Source organism: Atractosteus spatula, chromosome 12, assembly GCF_055471065.1.
Source record: "Atractosteus spatula isolate fAtrSpa1 chromosome 12, fAtrSpa1.hap1, whole genome shotgun sequence".
In the NCBI taxonomy this organism is placed as follows: Eukaryota; Metazoa; Chordata; class Actinopteri; order Semionotiformes; family Lepisosteidae; genus Atractosteus; species Atractosteus spatula.
The window spans coordinates 12,177,877-12,205,249 of NC_142717.1; the positions used below are offsets into that span (position 1 = coordinate 12,177,877).

A 27,373-nucleotide genomic window follows, 5' to 3' on the forward strand; every position below is an offset into this window, starting at 1 on the left:
AGCATGATTTTTATTTGATGCCGTGCAGGTATACTGTCAGCAATGCAGAGTATAAGTATCAACAAGTGCATGAGTTGCAGTCTGCTGATGTAGCTTCTGTGATAGTACTGAGGGTGAATATGCACATGACTTTTACATGGTATGACGTTTCCTAAGCGAATGGTGTTATTTATTTATTTCAACCACAAGATGCCTTTTTTAGCCCCAGACTGCGCAAGAGTTTAACTTTATCATACATATACCAGCATCCCCAAAGCAAGGCCACCCACAACCAGTCAGCTGACGCACAGCAAATGTATAGCAAGGATACAACAGTTCTCATTGGGTTCTCCTCCACATAATCCTCCAATTGGAACAAATTACAGGAGTGATATCACATGACCGTCAGTTCTCAATCAGGCTCCACGTTCACAGCTGCTTCCCACACTGCAACTACTACTCCTTAAGTCCTGGTGTTCAGAGATGAAGGTAAATATTAGGTGTAACTCCCAAGATAAACCTGACAACTTAAAACTGATGTGTTTACAATGGTTGTAAGACCAATCATATTATCTTTTGTGTTTGTTTTCCAAGATTCCAAGTTGTAGCGAGAACACTGAATTAACATGAAAAGGAACTGCTTCTACTTGTTACTATATTCATGCCATCATGAATTTTGGATGTCTTAAACAAAGAAGAAAGGTACAACTTGTGCTTAACATTTAAAGTCATAAATTTCCTTTTTATCCCTCAAATAACCAAGCTTACCTTTAATGAAAATGTTTGGTTTGCACCACCAGATGGCACTACAGTAGTGTTATTTTTAGTTGAAAAGACACAAATCTTTCTTTTCAGTAGGCCTGGTGGACTGTCTTAGTTACTCCGACAAACATCACAGAGCTACTTTCTGAAACTTGGCATTGTCATGTCTATAAGCATTAAAGTAAACTAAATGGTTTTCTCATGACTGGTAATAATCATTTGTAAACCTTAAGAAACATACTGTACGTGGCATCAAAAAGTTATAGGACCTTTTTAAGTCAAAAGTTCTCTAATTCATAATTCAACTTTTTAAATAATACAGTATGCTGTGACATAATAACCTACATATTAGAAACACTCCTTAATAAACTGAATGGCTTATGGTATTTTGTGAAGCAGGAGTACTTACTTTGATTCTAGAATTTAAATAACTATACTACAGAGGAAGTACAGTTTGGCTAAAGAGGAAACTTATACCTTTCCTGTTCAAACACTATTCCTGTTAGTACATCTTGCATCATATTACATACTTTAATATTAAATGTTAAAGGTTTTTAATAAACCACTGCAGTATTATTGCATTGAAGAACAAAGTAGAACACTTATTATTCTTTTAAATAAACAAAACTTTAATTGTCAATGTGTTAAAAAGCCCAAGTCTGGATACAATAATGCCACTATAAGTTAAAAGGCATTTTAATTATATTCAAAACAATTTAACAAAAATAATTTGTTCTTAATCAGTAGTTTAAACATGCACAATCTCTTTTTTGTACAACCCCTTCAAATCCCTTTCCACCATTACTTAAAGAAAAATCCAAACAAGAATCTGTTGTATTAAGAATATAATTTAAAGTGTGAGTCACTTACAAATGACACTATTCCCCCAGTATACCCCCTACATTTTAAACAGTATTGTGCATTTGATTAGAAATTATTTTGTATTTTAAAATGTTTTCAGATGGTAAAGAATTTTTTTTTCAAACCCTCACAACATTGTATATAAGGAGAAGGATAATCCTGGTCCTTTATCAACAATCACCCTTGAGGAAAAAGACTTGGATACAGTCCAGAAAAGCACTTTTCAGGTATTGTAACTACTTGTAATAGCTGCCAGGGTAAAGGCAAACCAACACCAGTTGTTTCGTGTTTACACAAAAAGGAACAGCAGTTTGTAAAAACAACATATTCTCTTTTTCTGTTTTTTTCCCACTTGTTGAAATTCAGAACCTAGTCGGCTTTTTATGGAGAAACTCTGCAAACAGGACATAAATCAGCTTATGAAATTAGATCTCAATTGCAATAAGTACAGGCATAGTGTACAGATAATGTATATGCATATACAGTGCAGTATAACCTCATTCCTTCAGTGTTGAGGCTTTCTCTTGCCAACTAACAGTAAAATAGAGCTTAGACATAGTTAAGTCTAACCATTATGACAAACTAAATATGTTACTCATAACAGTATTAACGTGTTGTTATCAGCAAAATCCATCCAATCGAGCCTTCCAATTCAAGGTCACAGGGAAGCCAGACAGTATCTCAGGAAGCAGTGGGCACAAGGCAGGATACACCCTGGACAGGATGCCAGTCCATCTTAGGGCAAACAGACACCCACACACTCACACGTAGGGCCAATTTTACCAGAAGCCAATTCATCCACAAGCATGTTTTTGGACTAATGGATGAAACTCACACAAACACAGGGAGAACATACAAATTCCACGCAGATAACACCCCAGGAATTGAACCCAGGGCCTTTCTAAGCAAATTCCTCTGAATTCCAATGTTTGCGCCACCTTGCCACCCTTAACCAGAAGCATTTATATTTACTCATTTTAGAAATATGGCTTTAAACAGTCAGGATATTAGCAAGAACAAATTAACAAGATAAAAAGAAAACCACAACCTTGGAAAACGCCATTAACAGAGATTGATTTTGGAATCAGGAGGTCATACAGAGTGCAATGATTTTGCACTTAGTATATCACCTAATTACAGAGGATTGGTTACCCATAAGCCTCATAAACAGTTTGTCTGAACCAAGTTTTAAAATTGCCTCTCACATCATAAATAATAAGATTTATTAACCATTTTCACAAGAGCTTAAGATGCTTTATACTACCATAAGCCAGGTTTTTGAATTACATGATGAAAAATGATCTTATATTTTGTATTTTAATGATTTAATAATAAATAAACTTCCTTCAGACGTACATGAGAAAATACTACAGTTTACAGTGAATGGCTTGAACCTTTCATTTAGAGGTTTTGAGACTTTCTTCAGAGATTAAGGTTGTGGACCTGGACTACAGCGTCATGAGTTCAAATCATAGATGGGATGCTGCAGTTTTACACTTGAACAAGGCGTGTCGCTTAAATTGCTTCAGTAAATTCCGTGCTCTATATAAATGGGTCTCCAGGCCATTAATGTGAATAAACAGGCCATTAAAAATGTGAATGTTCTCAACGGATCTACCTGGCTTTAACTTATTCCACACACATTGGAAATCATTTGCGATCACAGACTAATGCAGGCATCTCCCATGACAACAAGGAAGAGCTTCAAACTTTTCAGATCAAAGAAGCCCAACTACAAGCTTCAACTGCAGCTTGCCAGCAGAGTAGTTAAGAACACATGCCAGGCTGAGCAATGACTGAGAAAGAAATGAGTTTCTGCTTCAGTGTGCAGTAAACAACTCTATCACTTAATCTAAAAAACACTAACACAGTACTAGAATACTCAAATAAATACTATTGATTGCAGCTGTGTGTAGAAGCCCTTACAATTAATGAACCAATGTAATGCGTATACTAAATTAAATACGCTATTCTTCTATAACCTTGAAGGCTCAACACGAATCTGCAGAATTAGTAAAATAATCACCAACATTTGCAAATTGATCCTCTTTAGTTTTTTTTTTTATGTTGGCTTTTCATAATTTCAAAATGCGATTGAGGCAAGCACCATCAAGACAATCAAAATGCAAAATTAATTCCTAAATCACTGTAATATAATTGTTTCTTTAATGTTCTACTGTATGGTTTTATACAGTAGATTATACTTGGATACGTATTGTATTGATTGCAGTACAGTACTAATAATATTGGGGCTATGGTCTGTGGCAAGATATGTATGGAGTCCAAAGGTAATGCAAAATTCTCATTTATAGTTCTGAGGTACAGTATGAACCATATATTACACATCTAGAATGCCTCGTACAAAAACCAACCACACTTAAAAAAATCAACCCATAGCAACTGAAAACACGCAGAGCAAAAGCTTAACTGCTTTAAAGTTTTCATTTGTATTGTCTAGTTGACATTGTTATGCTGAAATTAACCACAACCTGATGCCTTTTTCTCTTAAAACCCATTATAATTGTTTTCTATTTTATTGTAGTATTTCTATTTTTCTTTATTTTCAGAATTTTTTACTAATTTTTGTAATTTAAAAAAATGTCCAATAATCTGTACACACAAACATGTATATATACAGTATATATCTTACCTTGATATGTACTTTGATGAAAAGGTGAAGAAAAAAAAACTGTATATACAAGAAAGTTTAGCAACTTTATGAAAATATGAATATAAAGGAATTTGAAACCCATTACATTACTGTAAGGTGATTTTGCTATAATCAAATGTTTTCCAAAACCTGTTTCTACACATTTTTCTGTTGCCTAATTTTGATTCTGGGCATAATATTGAAATTTTAATGTAGATTTTTTAAGGCAATTCCTGTATACACATTCTGGTCACACATTCTGAACAGAATGTTATTGTTAAAATCTTTAGAACTATGTAACACATCCTAGCTTTTTAAATGCATATATAGCAACAGAAAAATAGCTCTTTCTTAATGGCACTTTGGTAGTATGAAGAATACTTTTGGCAACTATGTGTTAATGCAGAAAAACCCTGTACTATGCAGAATAACAGTATTTAAAAGGCCAGTTTTGCTGGGCTGTTCATAGCTTACTGTGTTCAGGCTTACCACAAGTTTGTTAGCAACCTCAAAACATTGTACTTCATTTCTGATAATGCCACATCTTCAGCACGTAAGACATATTGGTGGTATGAGAGATATTTGCAATGCATTATCTTTCACATGACCTTTTAAATTAGGAGGATTACAGGATTAAGTCATATCAGTTCACCTCTGGATTCAAACCAACTTCCCAAAAGGATGAATACAGCAGTTTCAAGGTGAAAAAGTCCAAGTACCACCTTGTACTGGTCAAATCTCAAACTCCTAAATTAACCTTTCTTTATGGCATTTAGTTTTCAAGTGTACTGTATGTACTGGAAAGAGGAAATCACAAAGCACCTACTTATTTACTTATATTTAATCCCTGAACAAATTATTTTTTTAATAAACTGTGGCATTTTTTTCCATTAAGGGTGCATAATAAAATTTATTCTGCCTTTCTGGAATAAAAAAAAAACAGCTACATCAAAGCACCGTGATATCTACATCTCCAATTCCTGACATATTAGTGCAATCTTCTTTAAATATTTTCTTTTCTTTCACATCAGCATTTCCACTGACTGGGCAGTAGTTATCTTCTAACTCCAGTCCTGCTGTGTTAGTGATGGTGGTGGACTGTCCAAACCTTCAATCTTACCTGTAAATCTCTGAAAAACGCACTTCGCACTATTTTCTGTTTAACTAGCACAGGCACTAAGGTGAATGCAGATGTCATTCTCAGTTGAGGAAAATGTCTTAAAGGCATGATAGTTGTTGTTTTTTTTAGTGAACGCAGATTATCTTTCTGGCTTCCTCCTTTGAAAAGTCTCAGTGACAGTCCACCATGATAATTGCACTTGGGTGCTGGTCTCGTCTTCAATCCCTTTTACTCAAACTTCCATATCTGATTTTTGTCATCAGGATTGCAATTTCTCATTTGCACGCTTGTTCGGCCCTCTGCATTGCGGTAGGAGGTGATACACGTATTGGAGTGCGGGTGATAGATCGTCCCATCCTGTGGAGAAACGGGAAAACAAATCATTTTTTTGCCGCCTCCAACAGGGAATTACTTTTGCTTTGCGATTTGACAGCAGCTCGACGGAGAAAAACACTGGACGTGAGTACTTGTTTCTGAAACCAAGCTAAATCATTCAGAACAAAAAATGATATGATTTAATTTCTCTGAATTAAGTAAGCCATAAATATGAGTAAACGAACGCATAGTGGAAATCAATTACAGCTGTACAGTACATGTGATTATGCACATGGGCTTCAGGCATCTTGGTTTAGCTTCTGACATTCACTTACTTCTCTGAACTCCCAGATAATGTTCTTAGGCACCGGTGTTCCATCTCGTGGACAATATCTCATTCCGATATAGTCTTGCCCTTCTGGTACCTCTGCACATATCTCTGTTACAGAGTTAAATCGGATTTCCTTCTTTGAAGTATATTCAAAGTACTAGAAAGAGAAAATCAGTTTTCAGTAAAATTAAAGGGTATTGTACTCTTTACAAAATAATAATAATATTATTATCTGAAAACATGAACAAGTAAAATACTTAAATTATGTGCAATCATACTGTATATTCCTGATTTTACATGTGTGTACTGTTAGTGCTAATATTGTTCGAATGTTCCTTTCAAGCATCTCATTTCAAGTTCTAATGTTCTTTTCAAGTGATCCTGTATATCCTTGCATTGTAGCTATTTCTTCTTTTCTTCATAACATTTGCTTTTTTTAGAATGTAAACAAATGGAATTTTAACATCCAGTAGAAAAATCCTTACAAGAATTCTTTTAATGTTAGAATTATTACAATTATAATAATAATCTACTCCATACTAGAAGATGGAAAATTGTAGGTCTGCACGTTTCTCTTCTAGAATCTAATTGATGCAGTGTTTTCATTCCTGTCAAGTTCTCAGGTGTCTCTTAATTGGCAGCACATTTTATAAGGAGAGATCTAGGGTTCTTGTTCAGTAACCTTAGATGGTGTAGTGTCCACTTACTCATTTTCACTGACACCTTATGCATTTTTAGTGACACTTGATGCATCAAGTCCATGAGTAAGCAGTCTCAGGGCTAATACACTGTGACTTAAACTTTCCGTTTAATTACTGGAGTTTACTTCAAGTGCATCTGTGAAATACAGGTCAGACCCTCTGCCAAGTTCAACAAATGCTTCAATTTCATGTCGATAAAAGTAAACTACGGTGCATACTTTTTAACTAAAAAACACCTTTGAACTACAAAAACTATTCTCTTTTGTCTTACAAACATCAATGGCCCCTTTTAGTTTTTAAGATATCTACAGTATATGCTTGCTTTAATTTCCTTTTTGGCTGCTGGTGATCTGAATCATTCATTCTAAAAACAATTTACTATCCTGCACACCAGTTATAGCAGATAATTCAGATACAATCAGTCAGTGCAACTCAATTGATAAACAACAACTGAATCTGTGTGAGACCACAGTTATGCAAAAAAACAAGTTACCTGGTTTCCCCCCTGACCATGGCAACCAAACAAAGATAAGTGCGCCCCTGTAGGGTTATGCTCTGGGGCATTGTAATCCAAGCACTCTGAGTGAATCCCAGAGCTACGGACCTAAAGAGAAGCACAGTGTTGAACATCTCCTGATCACACAGTTACAGAAAGGCAAATGAGATGGAAAAAGGGAAGTTTGTGAACAGTACGGGCATGACTTACTGCTCCATGCCAGCCAGGCCTATCCTCTGGAACATGAAGATCTGGATAAACATTTTTCAGATACCAGTCAAAACTATTGCACTTCAGTCTCTCCCTAAGGAGTTTCCTTTCAGAAATATCACCATATTTTTCCTAGAAGGATAGAAGAAAATGCAGTCAATTAGTAACTGTTAGCAAAATATGGTACAAATGACAGAAAGTGTTATAAGATGTTACATAGACCAAAAGTAGCCTGGTACCGAGTATAGCCTTTCATATATCACAGTTACTGTATGTCTTAATGCTTTTACTCAGACTGGGACCCTAACAAATGTTATAGCTTTGCGATATTTTTCTTCTGAACCTCAAAACATGTGCATACCACACATTGATGCAAAAAGACAACCATTTGGGTTGTTAATTAATGTCCAAGACAAAAAAAAATATCTTTAACATGAATAATGTATTTATGAGAGGACTGATAGTTTTACAAATTCACTCTGAATGAGAGTAAGTCTGAACACATTCTGCCAGTACTGGGCAGCTTGTACTTTATCTTTCACATCAACCATAGTGCATCCTTTATAAGGAAATACATAACAAAGGTTAAAAGAAGGTTGGCCATGAAAAGAAAGAAAAGAAAGAGGCCATGCAATCCATCTACTAACTATAATTGTTAGTTAATTGACCCAAGAGTCCTGAAAGATACTTTGACTTTAAAGATGCCAGAATAGCATGTTCCATACTCCTACAACTCCTTGGGATAAAGAAGTGTCTCCTGTTTTCAAAAGAAGTGCCTCTTGCCCAGTTACATCCTGCTTCTTTTCTGTGTACAGCTGAGCCTCAGCAATTATGTTCCCTAGAGCTGAGTTCTAATATTCAAAGATAATGCTGTATATACCACCTGGGAAAATTAGTCAAAACTTGTATTCGAATAAGTCTAAATTACAGTACGGTTATCAAACCCAAGAAGTTGACGTCTGCTTGTTCCTTGAGGTGGCGGCCATTTCCTATTAAAAGTTTCCTGAATTGACATACCTTTCGAGCGGGAGGGTTTCTGTTGTAAAAGTGTTGTTTGTACGTGTCCATCCAAACCTCAGCTGCTCGTACGGTGTTCTGGAGGAAGTTGGGTCGGGCATAAGGTGCTTTCTTTGGAAAGACATGGCCTACATGAGAACAAGGGTGGATCTCCAGTGATCCTCCACACTGCCAAACCTGACAGAGAGACACAAATTTTGACAATGATGAAAAAGAACAAGAAAGCAACATCAACAGCAACATTAGTCAATACCTACCTACTTATTTCACAGCCCTTGCATTGCAATTACTTTATCATGACATTTTATAAAACTTATTTTTTGATGTTTCACCTGATACAGAAATAAGACTATCTAGCCAAATTTCCTAACCAAAAATAACTTTTAAAGCAAGCTAAAAAAGCTCAGGCTGGCATACACCTACATAAAGATAAACTATATCAGTCAACATTTCTCTGACTCTCTGTATTCTCATCCCCAGCTGCCTTTCCCCAAAAAGAAGACTATTTAAAATGTTTGCAGAAAGGTCTCACATTTTTGCCGATTATATTACTAGACGTAGCATGGAGAAATTTCCTTTCAGTTGGCTATTTAACCTTTTCAAACTGAGGGCAAAGACAGTTTTTACCTTTGAAACTCAATAGCATTGTTGCTTTATTATAAAAAAAAATCTTCAAAAGGAAGTCGAACCATTTTGATTCTTATCACTATTTCTCGGTTGTAAACCTATCCACACAACATAAAAAATGAATGGAAGTTTAAAGTCTCCAAAAAGGATTTGATTTCTTCATACATAAATCATTATTTCACTTGATCTGCTTTCTTTTTTTCTTAAAAAAAGGCTAATTACTTGTTGATTTAACTGACATTCTCAATTGAAAAATAACACTATTACAATGTGGGGCTGGAGATACTGAAGTCATCACTTAATGGAGGATATAACCTCCTCCTTAATTGGCTTTCTGTGTTATGTTTTTATTACAACTTCATTCCTTCACTTCACCAGCTTTCTCCAGTGAAAACACAAAATGAAAACATCAGCATGAGCCAAGGTAGCCAGTGAATCGCAGCTGACACAAAGCTCCCAGGGGAGACTTACCCTAAAAGACAGCTCCAGATTCTCTCCTCCCCAGACCTCCATGCCCATATCATAAGTGCCAAGATATTCAAAGTAAGCCTTGCTCACAGCAAATAAGCCTCCTGCCATTGTTGGTGACCTGCCAAATATAGGATACAATGTAATAATGCAGCAGATTGGACAAATACATTGATCTCTTTTAGTTTAGCAATAATAGTTTCTGCAATTTCCCTCACGGGATCAATAAAGTATCTATCTATCTAATAATATAAGCTGCACTAAACCTTTGTAGAAGATGGGTATTTAAAAACGCTATCTATTTCATAAAGATGTGGAGGGTTTCAGAAGTTCTGACTCCACTTCAAAATAGGCCCACCTTTTCCTCACAAGTTTTGAAAAACTACCCCGAAGTGAACACACTTATGACTTTTAATACAATTTCTTCCTCAATACTGCGCTGTTTCTTGTTAGATTTACATCTTCGGTACACTTTTCAAAAATGGCACATGACGTATTTTAAATCGATTCAACGTTTAGAGCTCGGTGATTTGGTGAAGCTTAATAAGGACGCATTTAGATGAAAACTGAGAAGCTAGAGGTGAGCCCAAGAGAAAGACTTCTAAACACACAGTATCATTACCTTTCAACACTCTGATTGGTGGCATGAAAATAGTTGTTTTCCAACACTTTTCAACAGTCTACACGGTATCAAATTATTAACCCAATGTCGCTTCTCTTCTAAGCATACACTGTACCTGCAGATGCAGAAAGGACGGTACCCATTTTTCTAACCTGATTGGGTCGATTCTAGATTTCCGTTTGCTGCGATCCTCTTCAGGTACAGAGTGCCACTGAAAGGTCAGCCTCCAGTCAAAGCCACCAATCATGGGCTCATCTGTCTGCATGTAAAACTCAAACGTATTCCAGTCAATGGTGTCTATTACAGGGCACACAATAGCGGTCTCGTTTTCTCCAATTCTGTAAGAAAGAGATATAAGACTGTTTTATGGTTTAAGTTCCAGATGACATGAGACAACTGGACAACTTATAATAGTAAAAGGTTCTAAGGAGCAAAATATGATTTTCTTTCAATCGTGCATATTATACTTAATACAAGCAGACTTTTGAAGAGTACTATAAGATAAGATCATTTTATTAGCTATATACAATTTCTTGCATTAGGTATTCATCTTTTCGCGTACCCCAGCTTACACTCCATGAGACACACAGACACAAACAGGGAGAGAAGCTTGGGGTCAGAGCGCAGAGTCAGCCATTGTACAGCGCCCCAGGAGAAGTTGGGGTTAAGGGCCTTGCTCAGGGGCCCAACGGAGTAGGATTCCTCTGCTGGCAATGGGATTTGAACCGGCAACCTTCCAGCCATAGCCGCAGATCCTTAGCCAAATTTTTACCCATCGTTATTCTAAGTGGTGAGCTCAGAAAATTCTCATGGGGAAAAACAGAAACAAGGACCAGCAAAAATCTTTCTCTTGATAAGCCTGACAAGGTTGATGCTTGGGATTTTAGTGGGCAGTGGCGGTAGTGGGTCAGACAGCTATTAATTAACATACTTAAAGCAGAAATCTTTCAGTAACTGGATGAACAAGGAAATTATTTCATTTGAGTCATATACCCAAAACAAATGATACTTATTTCCAGTTCCTACACCGCTTCTGAGTTCCCTCTGCTGCTAGTGGCACTGGGGCTAAGGATCTGCACCTGTTGCTGGAAGGTTGCCGGTTCAAATCCTGTGGCTGGCAGAGGAATCCTAAACCGTTAGAACCGGAAGGTTCTAAGAAGCCAGACAATGAATGATTTTATATTCATTTTTTATACATATTATTACATTCCTTATAAGATCATGTTTTAAGTTTCATAAGTAAGCTTTTATTATACTCAGAATTTCTGTTCAGTTTCGAATACGCTGTTTCCATAAAGTTATGCTATTTCTGTAGTAGTACTTCCCTCTGTGTACGACGTAAATGTCAGTATCTATCCACATCACAGATAGCAAAAATCTTTACAACTGTGAGTAACAGACCTAGCAACAAGCTCGTCTGTATCATGTCTATCATCACTTTAACTGGGGAGACGGAAGCTACAGTAGATTGGTGTTCAGTTTCACTCACTTTTGTCTTTTTCAGAATCTCTTTGGAAGATCTCCTCTGTAAATGTTTCAAATATCTGATCTTTTCCGAGTTAGATCAGCGTGAAGAAAACTGAACTATTACCAAACTTAATTGGTTTCTGGTTTCTAGGTCAGCTGGTTAAATCAATCAAGCCGAATACATGTCTCAAGAGATGTACGGTATCAATATAAGCAGGGCATGTGACATCATGTAGGTCTCTCTTAATTTCTGCATAATCCTATTGATTCGCTGCAGCTGTCAGTCTCCTTTATCAGCTTTTCAAAGTTGGTCTGGCATGCAGAAACCCTGAAGATTTTAAAACATCGAGCTGCCCAATGTTTTCACAGGAGAAAAAAGGTGGATCCTGTAAACATGTCATGCTGTAGCCCTTGAAGAAATGTGTGAATCTGGGCAGAATTGCAAATATTGGACATAGGAGAATGTGTATGTTTATGTACACATTCGTTCTATAGGCCAAAGGGCAGTATGACTCCATTTTTATGATGTGATCAGAGCACTGTATTTTGCCGCTAAGAGCAATAACAGACGACTCAGAGGTGCAGGCAGGTGTAGAGGTAGATAAATTTACACTCCTACAAAAATACTAAGCTATGTCAATTTGACCTTTAATTAAAATAATACATTCTGACACAAACACTGCATTGCACTATTACAGTATAAAATTAATTTGCACATACATACTGTACAAACAATTACATATCATGAAACTGTACAGCTATAAGATAAAACCCTTCCAGAACACAAGAGTTTTTGTTCTTTGCTTTGATAGTTCTATAGTGTCTTCCACATAAAAGAAGCTAAAACAAATAGCATTTTTGGTCCATTAAGTACACGATATGGCAAGAGATGGTTAATTACAGCCTAAGATATCTAACTCTCCAGATTATTTACCACTTTATGATGCATTTTCAACCACACTTTGACGTAAAACTTATACGCCTCGATAATTCCGTTCTAGAACTGGCACATAATATCCTTGCTCACACCAAACTCCCATCTGAAGACAGTCATTCACTTTTATACTTTCTTCAGAATGGCCTGGATCTTACAACCCTTTTGGAGTCTCAACACTCTGACTGCAGGCTTCACAGAGAAACACATTACATTGGTATTATCAATAAACACGATTTCCATTTGTAACATTATAATAGGAAGATGTTAACCAAAGCCTATAAGTCACAGGAGAACACTTTATGGCAGGAATCTAGTGCGAGGAACCCAATGTCTGAAATCACTGAAGACATTCAAGACATCCAAGAATACCCTTCCCAATTTACCTCTCCAAGAGCGGCTCAATCCAGCCAGGAATGCACTCGCAGTGACAGTCCAGGAAGGTGAGTACATCTCCCGTGGCATAGGTGGCGCCGATGAGCCTCGCACGCACAAGCCCCTCCCGTTTATTGGTCCTGATGAGCCGAACCCTCTCCAGATTGCTGATGTACTCTTCCAGCTGGGACTTCAGATAGACTGCAATTGGGAAGCATTCATCTATCTTTCTCCTTGGTCTGCTTTGAATTTTCATAACCTTTCAGGGAGGTATCACATACAGTACCTACCTGCAGCTCACCCCTTGAATCCTAGAGGATTATAGCAGTTTCTTTCATAATACTCAGAACACTGGTCTTTTCAAATTTTTATATGCTTCTTCTGTTTCTAAAGTCATTTGTTCTAGTCGCTGAAATGTAGCTTATTGAGAGTACAAATGAAGACGCCATTATGGAGGGCACTGTTTTCTGGCTATGCTGTTGTAGTAATTTTCAGTGTCATATCGGGAGTGGAAAGTTATCAAGGAGCACAAATGGTGTGATGAACGGGCCTAAGAAACCACGTAATATAAAATGAATGTTTCTTATCCATTATCACTGGGACTACATTTTGTAAAAAAAAAAAATCAATGTCAAAGAAAGATGACCTCAAATGAGAAACTTGACAAAAGACGGTTGTATACTCTAATCAACTCTGATAACTCAAGATTTAATCATTTTAAAATCCATGGATTTTACTGTAAGTGAGGTTCACAGGAGCACAGAAGAAACACCTGTGTCCTTACAGTCATTTACAGTACAAACTAATAAAGCACAAAGAAGCCATTCTACATGGAATACTATCTTAAGTATTGTAACCCTAAACTATAATAACGTTTCCCAACGGGCAATTAAAATTTACAAAACAAATACAAATCAATACATATCAAAATACAGAGTAACAAATATTTGCATTATATCACTTATTATCTTACGTATTTTCAAAGCTTTAACATAAAAATAAGACTTTTCTGCATGCCCCCTTTAAAAACAAGCATTAATTAAACAAGGATGCCAAGATGACATCATTTCTCATATCTGCTGTCTGAACACCCACCTCGGTCACTGAAGTCATCCACCAGTATGATCTCCTTCAGCAGGATGGCTGGGGTGGTTTCCAGTACGCTGTGAATGGTTCTCAGCAGAGTGGACCAGGCCTCGTTGTAGAACGCTATGATCACTGACGTTGTGGGCAGCTTCCGATACTCAAACATTTTTGCTCTACACCTGTACATACAGAAGATTTCTCAACTTAAAAATCTTAGAAAGTTGAGTCACCCTTCCATCCGTTTTTCTAACTGGTTCTTTCAATACAGGGTTGTGGGGATGCCACAATCTATCCCGACAAGCAAAGGGCGAAAGGCAGGATACACCATGGAGAGGACACCACTTAGGGCCAATTTTCCCAGAAGCCGATTAACCTACCAGTTTGATTTTGGATTGCAGTAGGAAACTGGAGCACCCAGAGGAAACCCACGCAAATACAGATGTTTAATCATATTGAGAGAAAACAAGGTGCACAAATTTCTTAGTAATGTATAAAAATATACAGTAAATATGCAGCATTTGTTCCATCCAGTTCTAAGACCTTCTTTTTAAAACTGTATTTCTGCACTGAGAACAAAACAATGCCAATGAGCTGAATATATGATTTGTCCTTTAAACGTGATAATCAAACCTCGAGGTGCACTACGCAGTAAAATACTGTATATATTTGGTGTTACAGGGGAATGTGTAGATAAGAACTGATAAAACAGAGGAACCTATTTGAATGCACACCTTCTGTAATTAAATTAAACACATACAGTATGTACAAGACTTTCAATTAAACATTTAAACTAAATAAATTCAGGCTAAATATTCTGAAGCGGAGAAGAATTGTTAATCTGTAACATTTAAGTAAATAACTATGCTGAAATCTCTGGGCAGCTTTAAGTCATACCTGCCTAACTGGAGCCATACATTCAAGAACCAGTTTCAAAAGCTCTCAGGGAACAAAAGACACACCCTCTTCCAAAACAGAAATGAGTGGCAAAACGTCTAGACGGGACTGGGAGGTTCTAATGTAAAAAAGAACTTCGAAGACTTATAGCTTAAAATCCTTTTTCCAAAAGGATATCCAGGTTTACCAAAAGTAAATAAAGTGTTTGTTTCAGCCTACTGAAACCTAAGTACACAGAACATCGTATTATCCTAAGTACGCAAGATAATAACCACGCATTTTCTGTCTCACCGGCCGGTGTACTGACGCAGCTCTGAAGATGTTATCCTAATTCCTCATTTAAAACAAAAATAAATCAATTTGGATCATCGCTTGATAGCTTTTTCTCTGTCATCAAGCTCACTCAATTATTTCCTTATCTTCTGCGCCTTATTAGAATATGTAGGCTTTGTTGCCTTCTTAACTGCTCTGTTTGCTTATGCTGAAAAAATGCTAGCTCAGATAGGCTTTCCAGGAAAATAAAACTGGAAGAGTTCCTCAAACACAGCTGAGAAGGATCTGGCGTGAAATATACAATTTCACAGTCCCTCGCTTTGTAGATGCCAGATGCCTAAAAGGGGTTCCCCTCCTTTTTGCTGAGACATGTCCATTCCAGCTGAAACCACACCCGAGAATCATGCAGGATACAAACTGTGGACTAAATGAGAAACTTTATCAGCTGTAGAACACTGGGTATAACTGAAGCAGGTGCTTCACCGCACATGCACTCCAGTAGGAAATACCCAGGCATAAATTAACCTTCTTTTTGCTTTAGTATGACTTTCCTAGGGGTGACACAGTGTGATTAGGATTTCTGCCTTGCTGCTCTGGGTCTCTGGGATCAACTCTGGACATGGGCTGCTATCTGCTTGGAGTTTGTATGTTCTCTCTGTGTTCACATTGGTTTTCCTTCAGATGCTCTGGTTTCTTCCAACAGTCTAAAGACGTACCGTATTGGTAGGTTAATTAATGTCTGGGAAATCTGGCCCTACTGTTAATATGTGTGTGTCTGCCCTGAAATGGACTGGCATGGCATCCCAGGGTGTACCAGGTGTACCAGGGTGGTACTGTATTACAAGAAATCTATTTTAGTTTCCCATTGTGACCCCTTGTATTGCTGAGATAGGTTCCAGCTCACCTGTGACCCAGATGGATGAAGCAGTTAGAAAATGGATGGATTTTAATTATTTTAAAAAAATAATGTTTTTTATTTATTTCACTACAGATAAGAAGGTTATGTTTCATGGGTCCATTACTACAAACGCCAACTACAGAAATCTGAGAAAACCATATTACTAGCAAGTAGACATCACTGTTTACAGTAAATTTTTATTTCTCTAGTTTCAGCCAATCTTCCTAAGAACCAACCGTCACTGCAATCATTCTCACTTCAAACAATGATATTGCATGTCATGTTTAGTGACACCTATTTATGCTTGGGTTTCTGTGTAAGTGGTGAAAAAAAATGTCTGGAATCAATTTCTCTGCAGAGATCTGTGCCTCAATCAGATTCAATAGCACAGACTTCAAAATGAGTAAAGTACGATTATCACAATGGATAAAACTGCACATTGTGAATGAACCACTTCTCACAGAAATGACCTTAATTTGACATTCTCCAGTCAGGAGCTGGGACTGATATAGCCAGAAGACTCACAGACAACATGAACCACATTTCTTAGCATAGCATTAGTATGTCTTAAGACAGTAACTGTCACACAGTGGAGACTGGAGTTACTCACTCATACATCCTGTTGTCCATGATGTGGCGGTGCAGTGAGATCTTGTCACTCACATAGATGTTGATGGCGTATCTCTCAATGCTGTCCTCTTCCTGCTTCTTCTCCTCAGGGCTCAGCTCCAGGCGAGCGGCTTTGCCCCACTCCCCTGGGGCATTGGGGTCGGGAGGGGGCTTCTTGTAGACGGGCTGAGCGAGCTGCTCCCTGCTCTCCCCCTGGCTGGAGAAGTGCCTCTCCAGCAGATTCCTCCCAGCACCCTCTGCCCCAGAGCCATGGAAGGAGGAGGCCGAACGCTCCAGGAGGAGGTAGGCCACCCACATGACGGAGAGGAAGAGGGACGTCTTCGCCAGCAGGGCCACCTTCCGCGACCAGCGCACCCTCATGGCCTCTGCAGAGTCACTCAGCGACAACGGACACAGCCCAGGCCGGGGATTCTGCAGCACAGCAAACCACAAACCCACCTCAAAAATACAGAAGGGCTGAAAACGCGCTATGGTGACACCACACCCCACTCCTTCCAGCTTCATGTTGATGTTTTTTTTTTTGTAATTTGACCTACAGAATTGGCTTTCCATTTACACTTAAACACAATACCTTAAATGTAAAATTTCCACACCAAAAGAATTATAAAACACCCACAAAGCTTTCTCTTTCAGGCTGTCCTGAGTTACTGCTGCTGGGTCAGAGCACTCACATCTGTGTTTACTATACAGATCTGTCATTTATGAAAGCTGTAACGTTAAAATCAGTTTTATTGATATCAATGAGTATATTGAAATATAAAAGCACTGTTCTGGAACCTTCTGGAATTCTTTAAGAATGTTATTTTTAGTCATTCAATACTTTTGTCGTTCTTTTAAAGTGTTTTATGACCCACAATACAAAAGACACCATGTATTCACACTCAAATAATAAAGTAATGTTTATTATTTGACAAAAAAGTCACATATATATAAAGTTACATATATATATTAAATTTCTATATTTTATTTAACACCGTATAAAAATATGCTGTGCATAAAAAAACTGTACAATTATAAATTATTCTATGGCACAAATTCTTTTATCCAAAAACTGAAATCTGTCTCACATTGAGACAGAACAAAAATCATTTGTTCTGTCTCAATGTGATACAGTTCATTGACTTTAATCTCACTGAGCATAAGAACATTCGAAAGTTTACAAACAAGAGGAAGTCACTTGTCTCTTTTTGCTTGTTTGTACTTTAGGATCTTAGTGAATCTAAAATTTTGAATGTTTTACTTCTTTTATTTTCAGTTCTTGAATGAGCCTAGAAATTGGGCATCAACCCAATTTTATGAGCTATAAGAAATCCCTTTTAGTTTCCAACTGTGAATCCTTTATCCTTGTCTGACTACTGTGATCTATTTGTAATGATACAATATCCCATCTGTGGTAGTGAAAACAAAGATGAATACGTTTTAAACAAGGTCTAATTAGAACATGTTTTGGTGTATTTTTTCTAACAATTCAATTTGTCTTACCTTGTCAGGGACAGAAAGAAACCTACATGTCCACTTCTCTTTTGTGTATAGCTTCCTGCAGCTTAGAATCACTCAAGTCGTAGGCTAGTGTATGTTCCTACATCCTGTGTGAATCACTTTGTACTTTGTCAATGTTAAATTCCATTCACCCCTGATTTTGGCATTATCTCCAGATTTAATTTGTTTGCTATCCTGATTATCTATTCCATTATGTCATATAAAATTATGATAATAAGAGCAACAGGCCTAAGATTGATCCCTGCAGTACACCACTAATTTAAGCACAATTAGAGTTTATACCCTTTAAAATGGCTCACTTTCCTATTCATTAATCAGTTTTTAATTCTTGTACATTGTGCATTACCACTGACCTAACTTTTTATCAAAAGCCGACAGGAGTTCTGAGCATAGGCGATATGTTATCCACCATCCTTGTATAACAAAACCGGCTTGCTAAGAGAAACAAGACCTCCCTTTTGTAAATCCATGTTGACTGTGTCTTATAATGGCATTAGTTTGTCAGTACTCTTACAGTTCGGGTGTATTATTTCTGTACTTTAAATAGGAGAAGCAGTAGGACAGATTGGTCCTGGACTGTGTGCTGTTCTAATCTTTATTGACAGCTGACATTATCGAGTACAAATCCCTCATTCAACTGTGAGAACAGAATCAGGCTCTAGCAATTTATTACCATTAAGCCATCCTAGTCCCTGAAATACCTCAGCATGAGTTATGTTAAAATTACTCAATCCTGATGGAGCTCCTTTTGTAACCTGGGGCATACTGTATGTTCACATCTTTTGTAAACAAATAACTGTGTGAAATATTAAAATAGTGCTAATACTACTCCTTTTTTCATTTACTTTTATTTATCCTATACTATTTCACACAATATTTACTCCAGCTTTTATCATTTTTTTACTGTTACAGTATAAAAAATATTAGTAATTATTTTTTGTCACTGCTGCAATTTTCTTTCTTCTTTCTTTATTACTACAGTTTTTTCCCCAATTGTACCTGGAGTTTGGTGTACATTTTATGGACATCATGGGCTCTTTTATGCAACCTGTAGAGCACTCTCTTACATTTAATTTTTTTCTTTATTTATCCATTTAGACCATGTCTTCCTGCATTATTTGAACTTACTGAACACACCCCTTCCAGATAAACACAATGATAATAATAAAAAACTTTATTTTATATAGCGCCTTTAAAGGTGGCTTCTCAAAGCGCTTTACAGAATGACAACAACAATAAACAAAAAGAATACACAAGATAAAACACAATTACAATACACAGAGGAGATCGTGGATGGTGGTACTAAGTATAGTAGGATGAGGTACAACATGGAAAAAAAATGACTTGAAATTGGGTTTTTTTACCCGACAGCTGAGAATGTTTGCACTATCACCTGAAAATCTAATTAGTTTTCATCCTTCACCATCTCTGTTTTATTGCTTCACATATTTTTCAGCTGCACAATGCTACAACATTTGCCCTGTGATAGCAGACACCACTAGAAAACTCATTTCAGCTTTCAAGGTGTAATCTTTCAAGTTTCTGGTTGGTCGCCAGACTCTGAATCCTGATATTACAGGCAGAAAGCCCACAAACAAAAAGTCTTTTTATTAGACTTCATTAGCACGTTCCATTCTGAATATGATAGCCCAGGGAATGCTCCTGGGTCAAACTGGAATCTGAAGATGATGGGGTTTTTTCTATTCATATAAAGCTGTGATCTACATATGTAACAGTAGAAGCCAGTAAATGATGGCTCTTACAGTGCACTTTGTATTGTCACCATACAGTATGTCATCCAATTAGCACTGCTCATTCAAAGAGATTCTAGAAAACAACATTACAGAACAGCAGTCTATTGATGTGAGACCACAACCAGGATGGATGACTATTTTTGCTAGGGGGTGGTTAAATGGCCAATAGTGAGAGAATTTAATGTGGAAGCTTTCAGCGCCAAATGACATTTAACACTCTGACGTTGTTATTATACGTATACTTCAAGATGAACACCACTGAAGCAGATACCACAGATGCCTAAGGGACAATACTACGCACAGTGCAGAGACAGCTGGCAAAATACTTCACAGGTCAGCCTTGAAATATTACAGCTGCAAACCACCATATTACATTTTATTCCTCTAGTTCTGCAGAGTCTAAAGTAGGCAAAACTGGTTTCAGTGCCTGAACTACAGCTGCCATACTTCAAACACTCCAAAGGCAGGCACATTTGCTCAGAGAAAAAAAAAACATCACCATAAAATTTAGCCATTCACTTAGTCCGTGCTTGAAAAACTTTCAAATGAAAGAAGTTTTCCAAGGACTTCACTGTCAGGATCAGTTCTGATCCTGGAATTTCATCTGGTTACCTCTAGAACTCCATGAGGAGATGTTTTAAAATTGTATGTACCCATTTAATAGAAAACAGCTTTCAGGTATTTTCCTTCTTGCTCTTAAGATGCTAGTCATTAGATATAGCTTATTCCATATTGTTATTCACCCAAAGCAATACAGTAGAGGTCTTACTATTAATAAAGCACAAGTATTCTCAAATTTGTATGTTTTTAATTTTACACACACATGCAAATTTACCCATTAACATAAATAACCTGGTAACAGACCTTTTCAGCCATTTGTGTAAGTGCTTGTCCAGATTAATTCTTAACAACCAACTAAAATGGAGATGGGATAGGAAGTAAGAAAGGCTAAGAATAAATATTCTAGTGACTACCATCAATTCAGTATAACACATGAGGCTGACTATACAACTGTGATTCCCTGGACATACTGTAAGACAAGATGTAGAACTGCTGTTCACAGATTCACCTTTTCATTTTGCAGATTGCCTCCATTTTATATTATGAAACCCAGAGCAAAAATTATTTATAACTTAGTTTTGTATGGGTCTGATATAATACCTACAATGAATATTCTCTTTTGTATGCAGTACTGTAAGTAAAGTTACATAAACACATGGCAAAGTAAACACAAAAGCAGGAACCAAGCTTAAGACTTTTCTTAGTCTAGCTTAAAGCCAGAGGAAGCCTTTGCTCGGATATAGCAAAACCAAATTCAGTGATGCATGCCTTCAAAAGGTGTGTGTGATATTAATACGAAGTAAAGATGGGACAGTGTACAACAGAAGCAAGGAATTAACCTAAATTTACACTGGGAGAGAATTTCCTGTTCTTACAGTATGTGACTGATACACAGATGGGTTCTGACAGTTTTCTCACACTAGCGATTAAGTACCAACTGCGACATAAGATTACCTGTACTGTTTAAAAAACGTATTCTCTTACCAACTCAAATAAGAATATGCCTACAGTAAATAACATCCTTCATTAATCTGCAATATTTTATTGACTTTGAAAATAAGCCACTCTGCCAGCTACCCTAAAACCCTCCCTTAGTGCACTCTATTTGTTTATTTACAGTAACTACAGTATACAGTGAACAAAGAATTATGAATGTTAGAATTTATCTGGCAGTCCTTCAATGGTAATCTTGCTGTGTCACACACAGTACATTTAACTTGGTAGAGCTCTGTTAATCAATGTAAATCTATTTAATGTACAGCACATACTGTATTACATTATTCCTTTGATTCAATATTTTTTATTAAAAAAACCAAATCCACAGAATAAAACCGCCTGATGTCCTATCATTCAAATTTATGTTTTTAATCTGATTATTAAAAAAATGAAAGCAAGGCTCAGATGTGCTATGCTGCAGCATGTACCCAGTTCCAGTGCAGCTAAATAAGAATGATGAGCTCACTGTTCGTCATTTAACAAAATCTTGAGTAAAGGGACTCCAAGATACTTATCAGGGAAATACCAGCTTCATATTCTTTCAGATGCCTGGTTTACTAGCCACCTGCAAGTTGGTTTCCCCAAGCTGGTACATGCAATTGGCCAAGCACTGCCAGTGCTAGATGGGTTTGAATTCAGTCGGGTTTGTCACAAAACAGTGACCCCTGTCGCTTGCTGCGGTGCCAGTAACCTTGCAGTGTTAAAGAGTGCAGTGCTTTTACACTCCTTTTTATCTGTCACCGTTTCCTTCAATCTGTCACTGTCACCTCATTATCACTTCAGACAATGATGCCGCCTGTTATCTGATCCACATGGGGATGGACTGGAGAGGAATGCATCCGACATTGTGCCAGTGCCAAAAACATATCCATGCCAAAAAAAAAAAACAACATTGCATCGATGTCCCTGAAACCCGTGCATAAACTATAGGTTTGAAAACATTCACGAGTTTTAAGGGCAGAGGAAGAAAGATTCAACTGCGACTAAAATGAGACTCAAATTGTATTCTAGGGGTACCTCTTCACAGGGCATTTTATGCCAAATTTAAAGCACATCTACCTGTGGGCAGAAGGGGTAGTCCATGGAGCTGACTGTGGTGTTGCAGGAGAAGAGATCCACAATAGACATGCACACTTTGTGCCACTCTGATCTGATACTTCATCTTTCAGAGAATACAGACATCCTAACCAAACACCCTGAGCATATACTACCCTCATTGCCTTGCTAGACTGAGCATCAGATAAGAGATTTTAATTACCACATGCAATGTGTTATCAAAGGAAACATTTCCTTTGAAATCTGCATTATATTACTTTGAAAGCATTCTATAGACTGCATGCTGGAAACAAAAGCGTTGATTATAAGCACAGCAAACATTAAAACAAGGGTACTGACAACATTTTCCAAAAAAGTAGAATTAAATAATAATAATAAAAGTACATTTTAAAGGTAACCTGTATCTACAGGATACAGAGCAGCTTTCATTGTGGAGGAATGTGGTTCAGGTATCTATATAACTATATAAAGGTTATACTGGTTGTGTTAAGATTATCAGAGAGATCAGGGCAATGTGGGTTAAGTGCACACATTTGCACATGCAAGCATTAGCAGATTTTTTATACAGGGTGTGAGGAAAAGAAAGACGATCACAAAGGAAAGATCACACACAAGGAGAGAACACATGAATTAACACCTGTCATGAAAATGCACAGTTTACATCAGTCTTTGATTTAATCTCTTTGATAGCTCATTAAGATCTGTCTCTCGGTTGTAGAGCTTTAGACAGGGTAAGGTTTAGGCACCACCAGGAGAACATTCACCAAGAAGCGGATTGGCTGCAGTATGGAAAGGTAAGACTGGAAAAGATAAAACAAGGATAGATATCTCCGCTGGGTTAGCTCTGAAGGCAAGAGGTTTCTGTCTTGCCCTTTAGTTAATATGGAGGTGTAATGCTCTGATGGCATCCATGTTGACAACCAACAAGACTTGTGGAAAGTAGTAGGAGAACTGGTTGCTGCTGTGTCAAAGGAAAACTCATTGGTTCTGGTTAGTGTCCCTGGCCAAACAGGATCAGCCAAATAGGTTTACACTGCTACAACCAATGGCTAAACAGAACTAGCATGAAATCAATTAAGGATTTAACCAATTAGAGGTTATCAGTACTTATAGTTACCGTTAGGTTAAGACAGAGAGAGAGGGTGAGGGTGAGGGTGAGTTTTCTCTTCCCCAAAAGAGACTTGGTTTTGGTTATCGGTTACAAACCCCAGAAGGTGTTTTGGTTGTTGGGGTGTCAGGACCCCGTGGTGACTGAGGAAGGGAGAATACGCCTTTTACACTCAATTCCACTATATGCAGATGTATAAGGCAGATGTGAGGGTTCCTGTGAGCCTGAAATTCTCCATTAAGGGCTGATGGGATCTCACAGTGTGCAAGTGTGATTTTGAGCAAACATGAGTGGAGAGTGACAATCCTTTCACAGAATACAGCCATGTAAACTTACTGCATGTTTCAATCAAAAGAAAGTATGGAAATAATAAATCACAATCAACATATGGAGAAAACATTGGAGGCCCAATCGATTGGGAAAAAATATTTAGCAATTTTTTTTAACTGAAAAAAATAAAATGACTAACAGGTGGCTTTATCATAAATCTATACATTGAATCTTGCCCAATTTCACATTATTAGATTCAACATTCCAAGCTAATTGATAACCCTCTTTAACGTACTCCCGAAAAAACCATAAATCATTATTTACAATAGGATCACACGGAACGTGCTATTACCTATTTTATTTTTACTACACTGAATGTGTGCTTCCTTTGGAAACAGAATCAGGTGTGAAAAACAAGTTCATACTGGACCCCTGTGATTTCCCTTGGGCACTTTCTAAGTGAAGCTTAGAGGATGAGATAATTACTTCTGTAATAGTATTTTTTCTTCAATAAAACGTCTAAAAAATATCACCCAATACAATAACAGTGCCTCCACCCTTCTGTGTTTTTTAAGGCTATTTAAAAAAAAACTATATTTTAAGGGGTACTAGGAATGTATTAACACCACAAAACCATAGAAACATTTATTAATAATAGGGGGTTATTCCGCCCATAAAGCTTGTCTGATTGCAACTACTAACCAATCCAAGGACCTCATCCAGCCACTGTTTAAAGAAAGCAATGGATCAATATGGCTGGGCAATATATCTGCAAACTCCCACAGCCCTTTGCATATAGCGTCCTGTTATTGGTCTTAAACACCCTTCACTGAAGCTTCATTTTGAAGCTCAAATGAGGCGGCCCTGGTCAACACTTCAACAACATCAGCATAAATGGCAACAGCAATTCTAGAAACATTTCATTGAACAGCTTTTATTCCACCGCGCCACATCATTACAAGAAGTTGCAGCTCAAAAGTCATTATGTGTTTAATGACAATGTAAGAACAAGTTTTCCTTTTAGTTCAAGCTAATGTTCTGAGAACAGGTCCCAACAGGCACAGTGAATGTGAATTTGGGTGTCTTTAGCAGTTATCTGTTGTTTGACGATCCTAAAAGACAGGGAATTGTACCTTCACTGCCCAAAGTACATTAAAGTGTGGCTCTGGCTGACAACACCTGCTTTCAAGAAGCAGAGGATTGCTGACCTTCCTGATCAAGGCTGGAGAACCAGAGGAAACAACAGTCATATGCACTTACAGAGGTTCAACTTTAAGAGGGAAAGTTGTCTGGGTGCAATTACAACTATCCCTCCCCCCTGATTCCTGAGAAGCAGGTTGAACTTAGTGGTCCAGAGTTTAGTGGCTACTGCTTAGGGCCAGTAGGGACAGAAAAGCTCTGAGTGAAACTAGGAGATTAGAAAGAAATAATATATTTTACAGACCTATAGCTAAAACATGAGAAGCCCATGGCCTAAGTTTAGAATATACTAGTTAATAGTAGTATGTATACAGTATAAAAAGGTTTTTTCATATTCTGCATTATATAAATTAAATTATATTATTAAATTATATATATTAGACCCCTAGGAATGATAAAACTCTGTCTATAATGCTAGCCGGCTTTTTATAATTTATCGTCTAATAACAATGGACGGAAAAAGAACATATCCATCTCCGAGAACAGAGAATGAAGAATACTTGCATTTTCGACCACAGCAGACAACGTACAGTAAATGACTGCTTCCTGGGGGAAAGAGGCAGCGCAGGCAACATTCTGGAAGCGACGGTTACTTTAAATGATGAAGCTCCTGATTAAAATTAATCCTTGATGCACACGCTGTGACTGAACAATTGAAGTTAACGATTCGGAACTTGGGACAGCACATCCACAAAGAGCACCCGTGAGGATCGTGCATTAGGACAAGCGATTAAGCGAGTTATTAAACTCGAAACGATTAAAACATATCCGCAGTAGTGAGCTGATGTACCGAGCTTTAGGACCGATATTTTAAGACGACCCAAATAACGCAGAGAAGCAATGGAAGAAAATCTCGGAAACTTTACTGCAAGCGGTAATTTATATTAACAGGAGTACTGACAATAAGACTAAAGCTTGAGGAAAACTAGTAGGTTTCACTGATGGTAACCAAAATCAATATGATGAGTCAATATTTTGTACGGTGCAATGTGTCGTTTCTGCTAAATCAATTTCCAAGTGTTTAGGCAACCGTCTCGCCGATACGTGAAAATAAACTAGTAGCAGCTCCCTATGAAACAATTTCAACGCCGATTGAGAGAGAAGAGAGAACCAAGCTGTAGGTTACACTGGCTGAAATAACCCACTATTAAAAGTATCCATACTTTCGAAATTATAAAGCGCCGACGATACTGGCTGCTTTTCCTATTAACAAACGGACAGTTCGTGCTGGTGTCGCCTTACCTGGTCACTACATTCCTGATCCAATAGAGAGAGTGAATGGTCACCGAGATTTCTGCCAATACGAGCTCCGGACTGTCAGCATAACCACATCCTCCTCCACGTTGTTTCTTTATACTTAACCAAACAGTTTGGGTCGCTTTGATCTCATCAGTTGGACCGACACTTCCGTGTCCTGTTCCGTGTCTACTTAAATTAAGGACTTCTAGTTGTACATTATTGGTGATATTTCAGTTTTGTTTTGATGAATGTCACTTCATGCGTCTGTGTCGGGGATTTTTTTTTTTAGTCTCTACGCCTCCCAGGCTCCAGGAAGTTTTTGAGTTTAGCCACAGCTTCAATCTATTTTGCACGACGTCACTAGAGCATTGTGGGATAGGGGAGAAACTGGTTTCTAATAACCGGTGACTTGTCACATTAAATGTCACATTACGTTTCTAGAACTGAAAGAGTTGTTACAATATTGCAAACGACACTGGAACATAAAAATATCACTGTAAGGGAAAATAACGGCTAGGTTCTGTCTTAAAATCTATTCAAAGTTCTATCGCTTAAAAGTGATTATACAAAATAAAAGTTTGTTTTTTTTAGTTTTGGAAACAAAAACTAAAAAATATAAGAAACAAACGATACTATATAGCGAGTGCAAAATTATTTTAATAACTTGTTTTAGCAACCTATTATATTTTCGAAAAATCCTTCAAATTCAAAACCTGTTTCTTCTGTGACGCTTTTAAACAGATTGTATTCCTAGTGCACTCCACATTATTCAGTCAGTAACGTGGTTTGCCTTTGGGATCATTGAAAATGTTCCTATATAATATGAATGTAATGGATTTTTAACGATATTTTTTCTAGAGGCAAGCGTCGCAGTTTCCCAAATCTAATAGCTTAAATGCCTGTATGTGATAATGACAGTCTTTTTTGGGCTACATCTGAGAATCCAGTGAAAGCACAAAAGCATTTTGATCTA

The 27,373-nt window shown here is 37.4% G+C and overlaps 1 protein-coding gene across 1 annotated transcript; it reads right to left on the reverse strand.

Moving 5' to 3' along the window:
- Window positions 1-1,349: 1,349 nt before the first annotated feature.
- galnt4 (polypeptide N-acetylgalactosaminyltransferase 4) lies at window positions 1,350-26,744 on the reverse strand. The gene is made up of 11 exons (XM_088929274.1): window positions 26,404-26,744; window positions 16,697-17,127; window positions 14,031-14,200; window positions 12,947-13,136; window positions 10,312-10,497; window positions 9,541-9,658; window positions 8,443-8,619; window positions 7,426-7,557; window positions 7,213-7,323; window positions 6,023-6,175; window positions 1,350-5,729 (listed from the first exon to the last, which is right to left on the reverse strand). Exons 2-11 carry the CDS (start codon window positions 17,074-17,076, stop codon window positions 5,601-5,603), a joined length of 1,746 nt encoding a protein of 581 aa, XP_088785400.1. The 5' UTR covers window positions 17,077-17,127; window positions 26,404-26,744; the 3' UTR covers window positions 1,350-5,600.
- Between the last annotated feature and the right edge of the window lie 629 nt (window positions 26,745-27,373).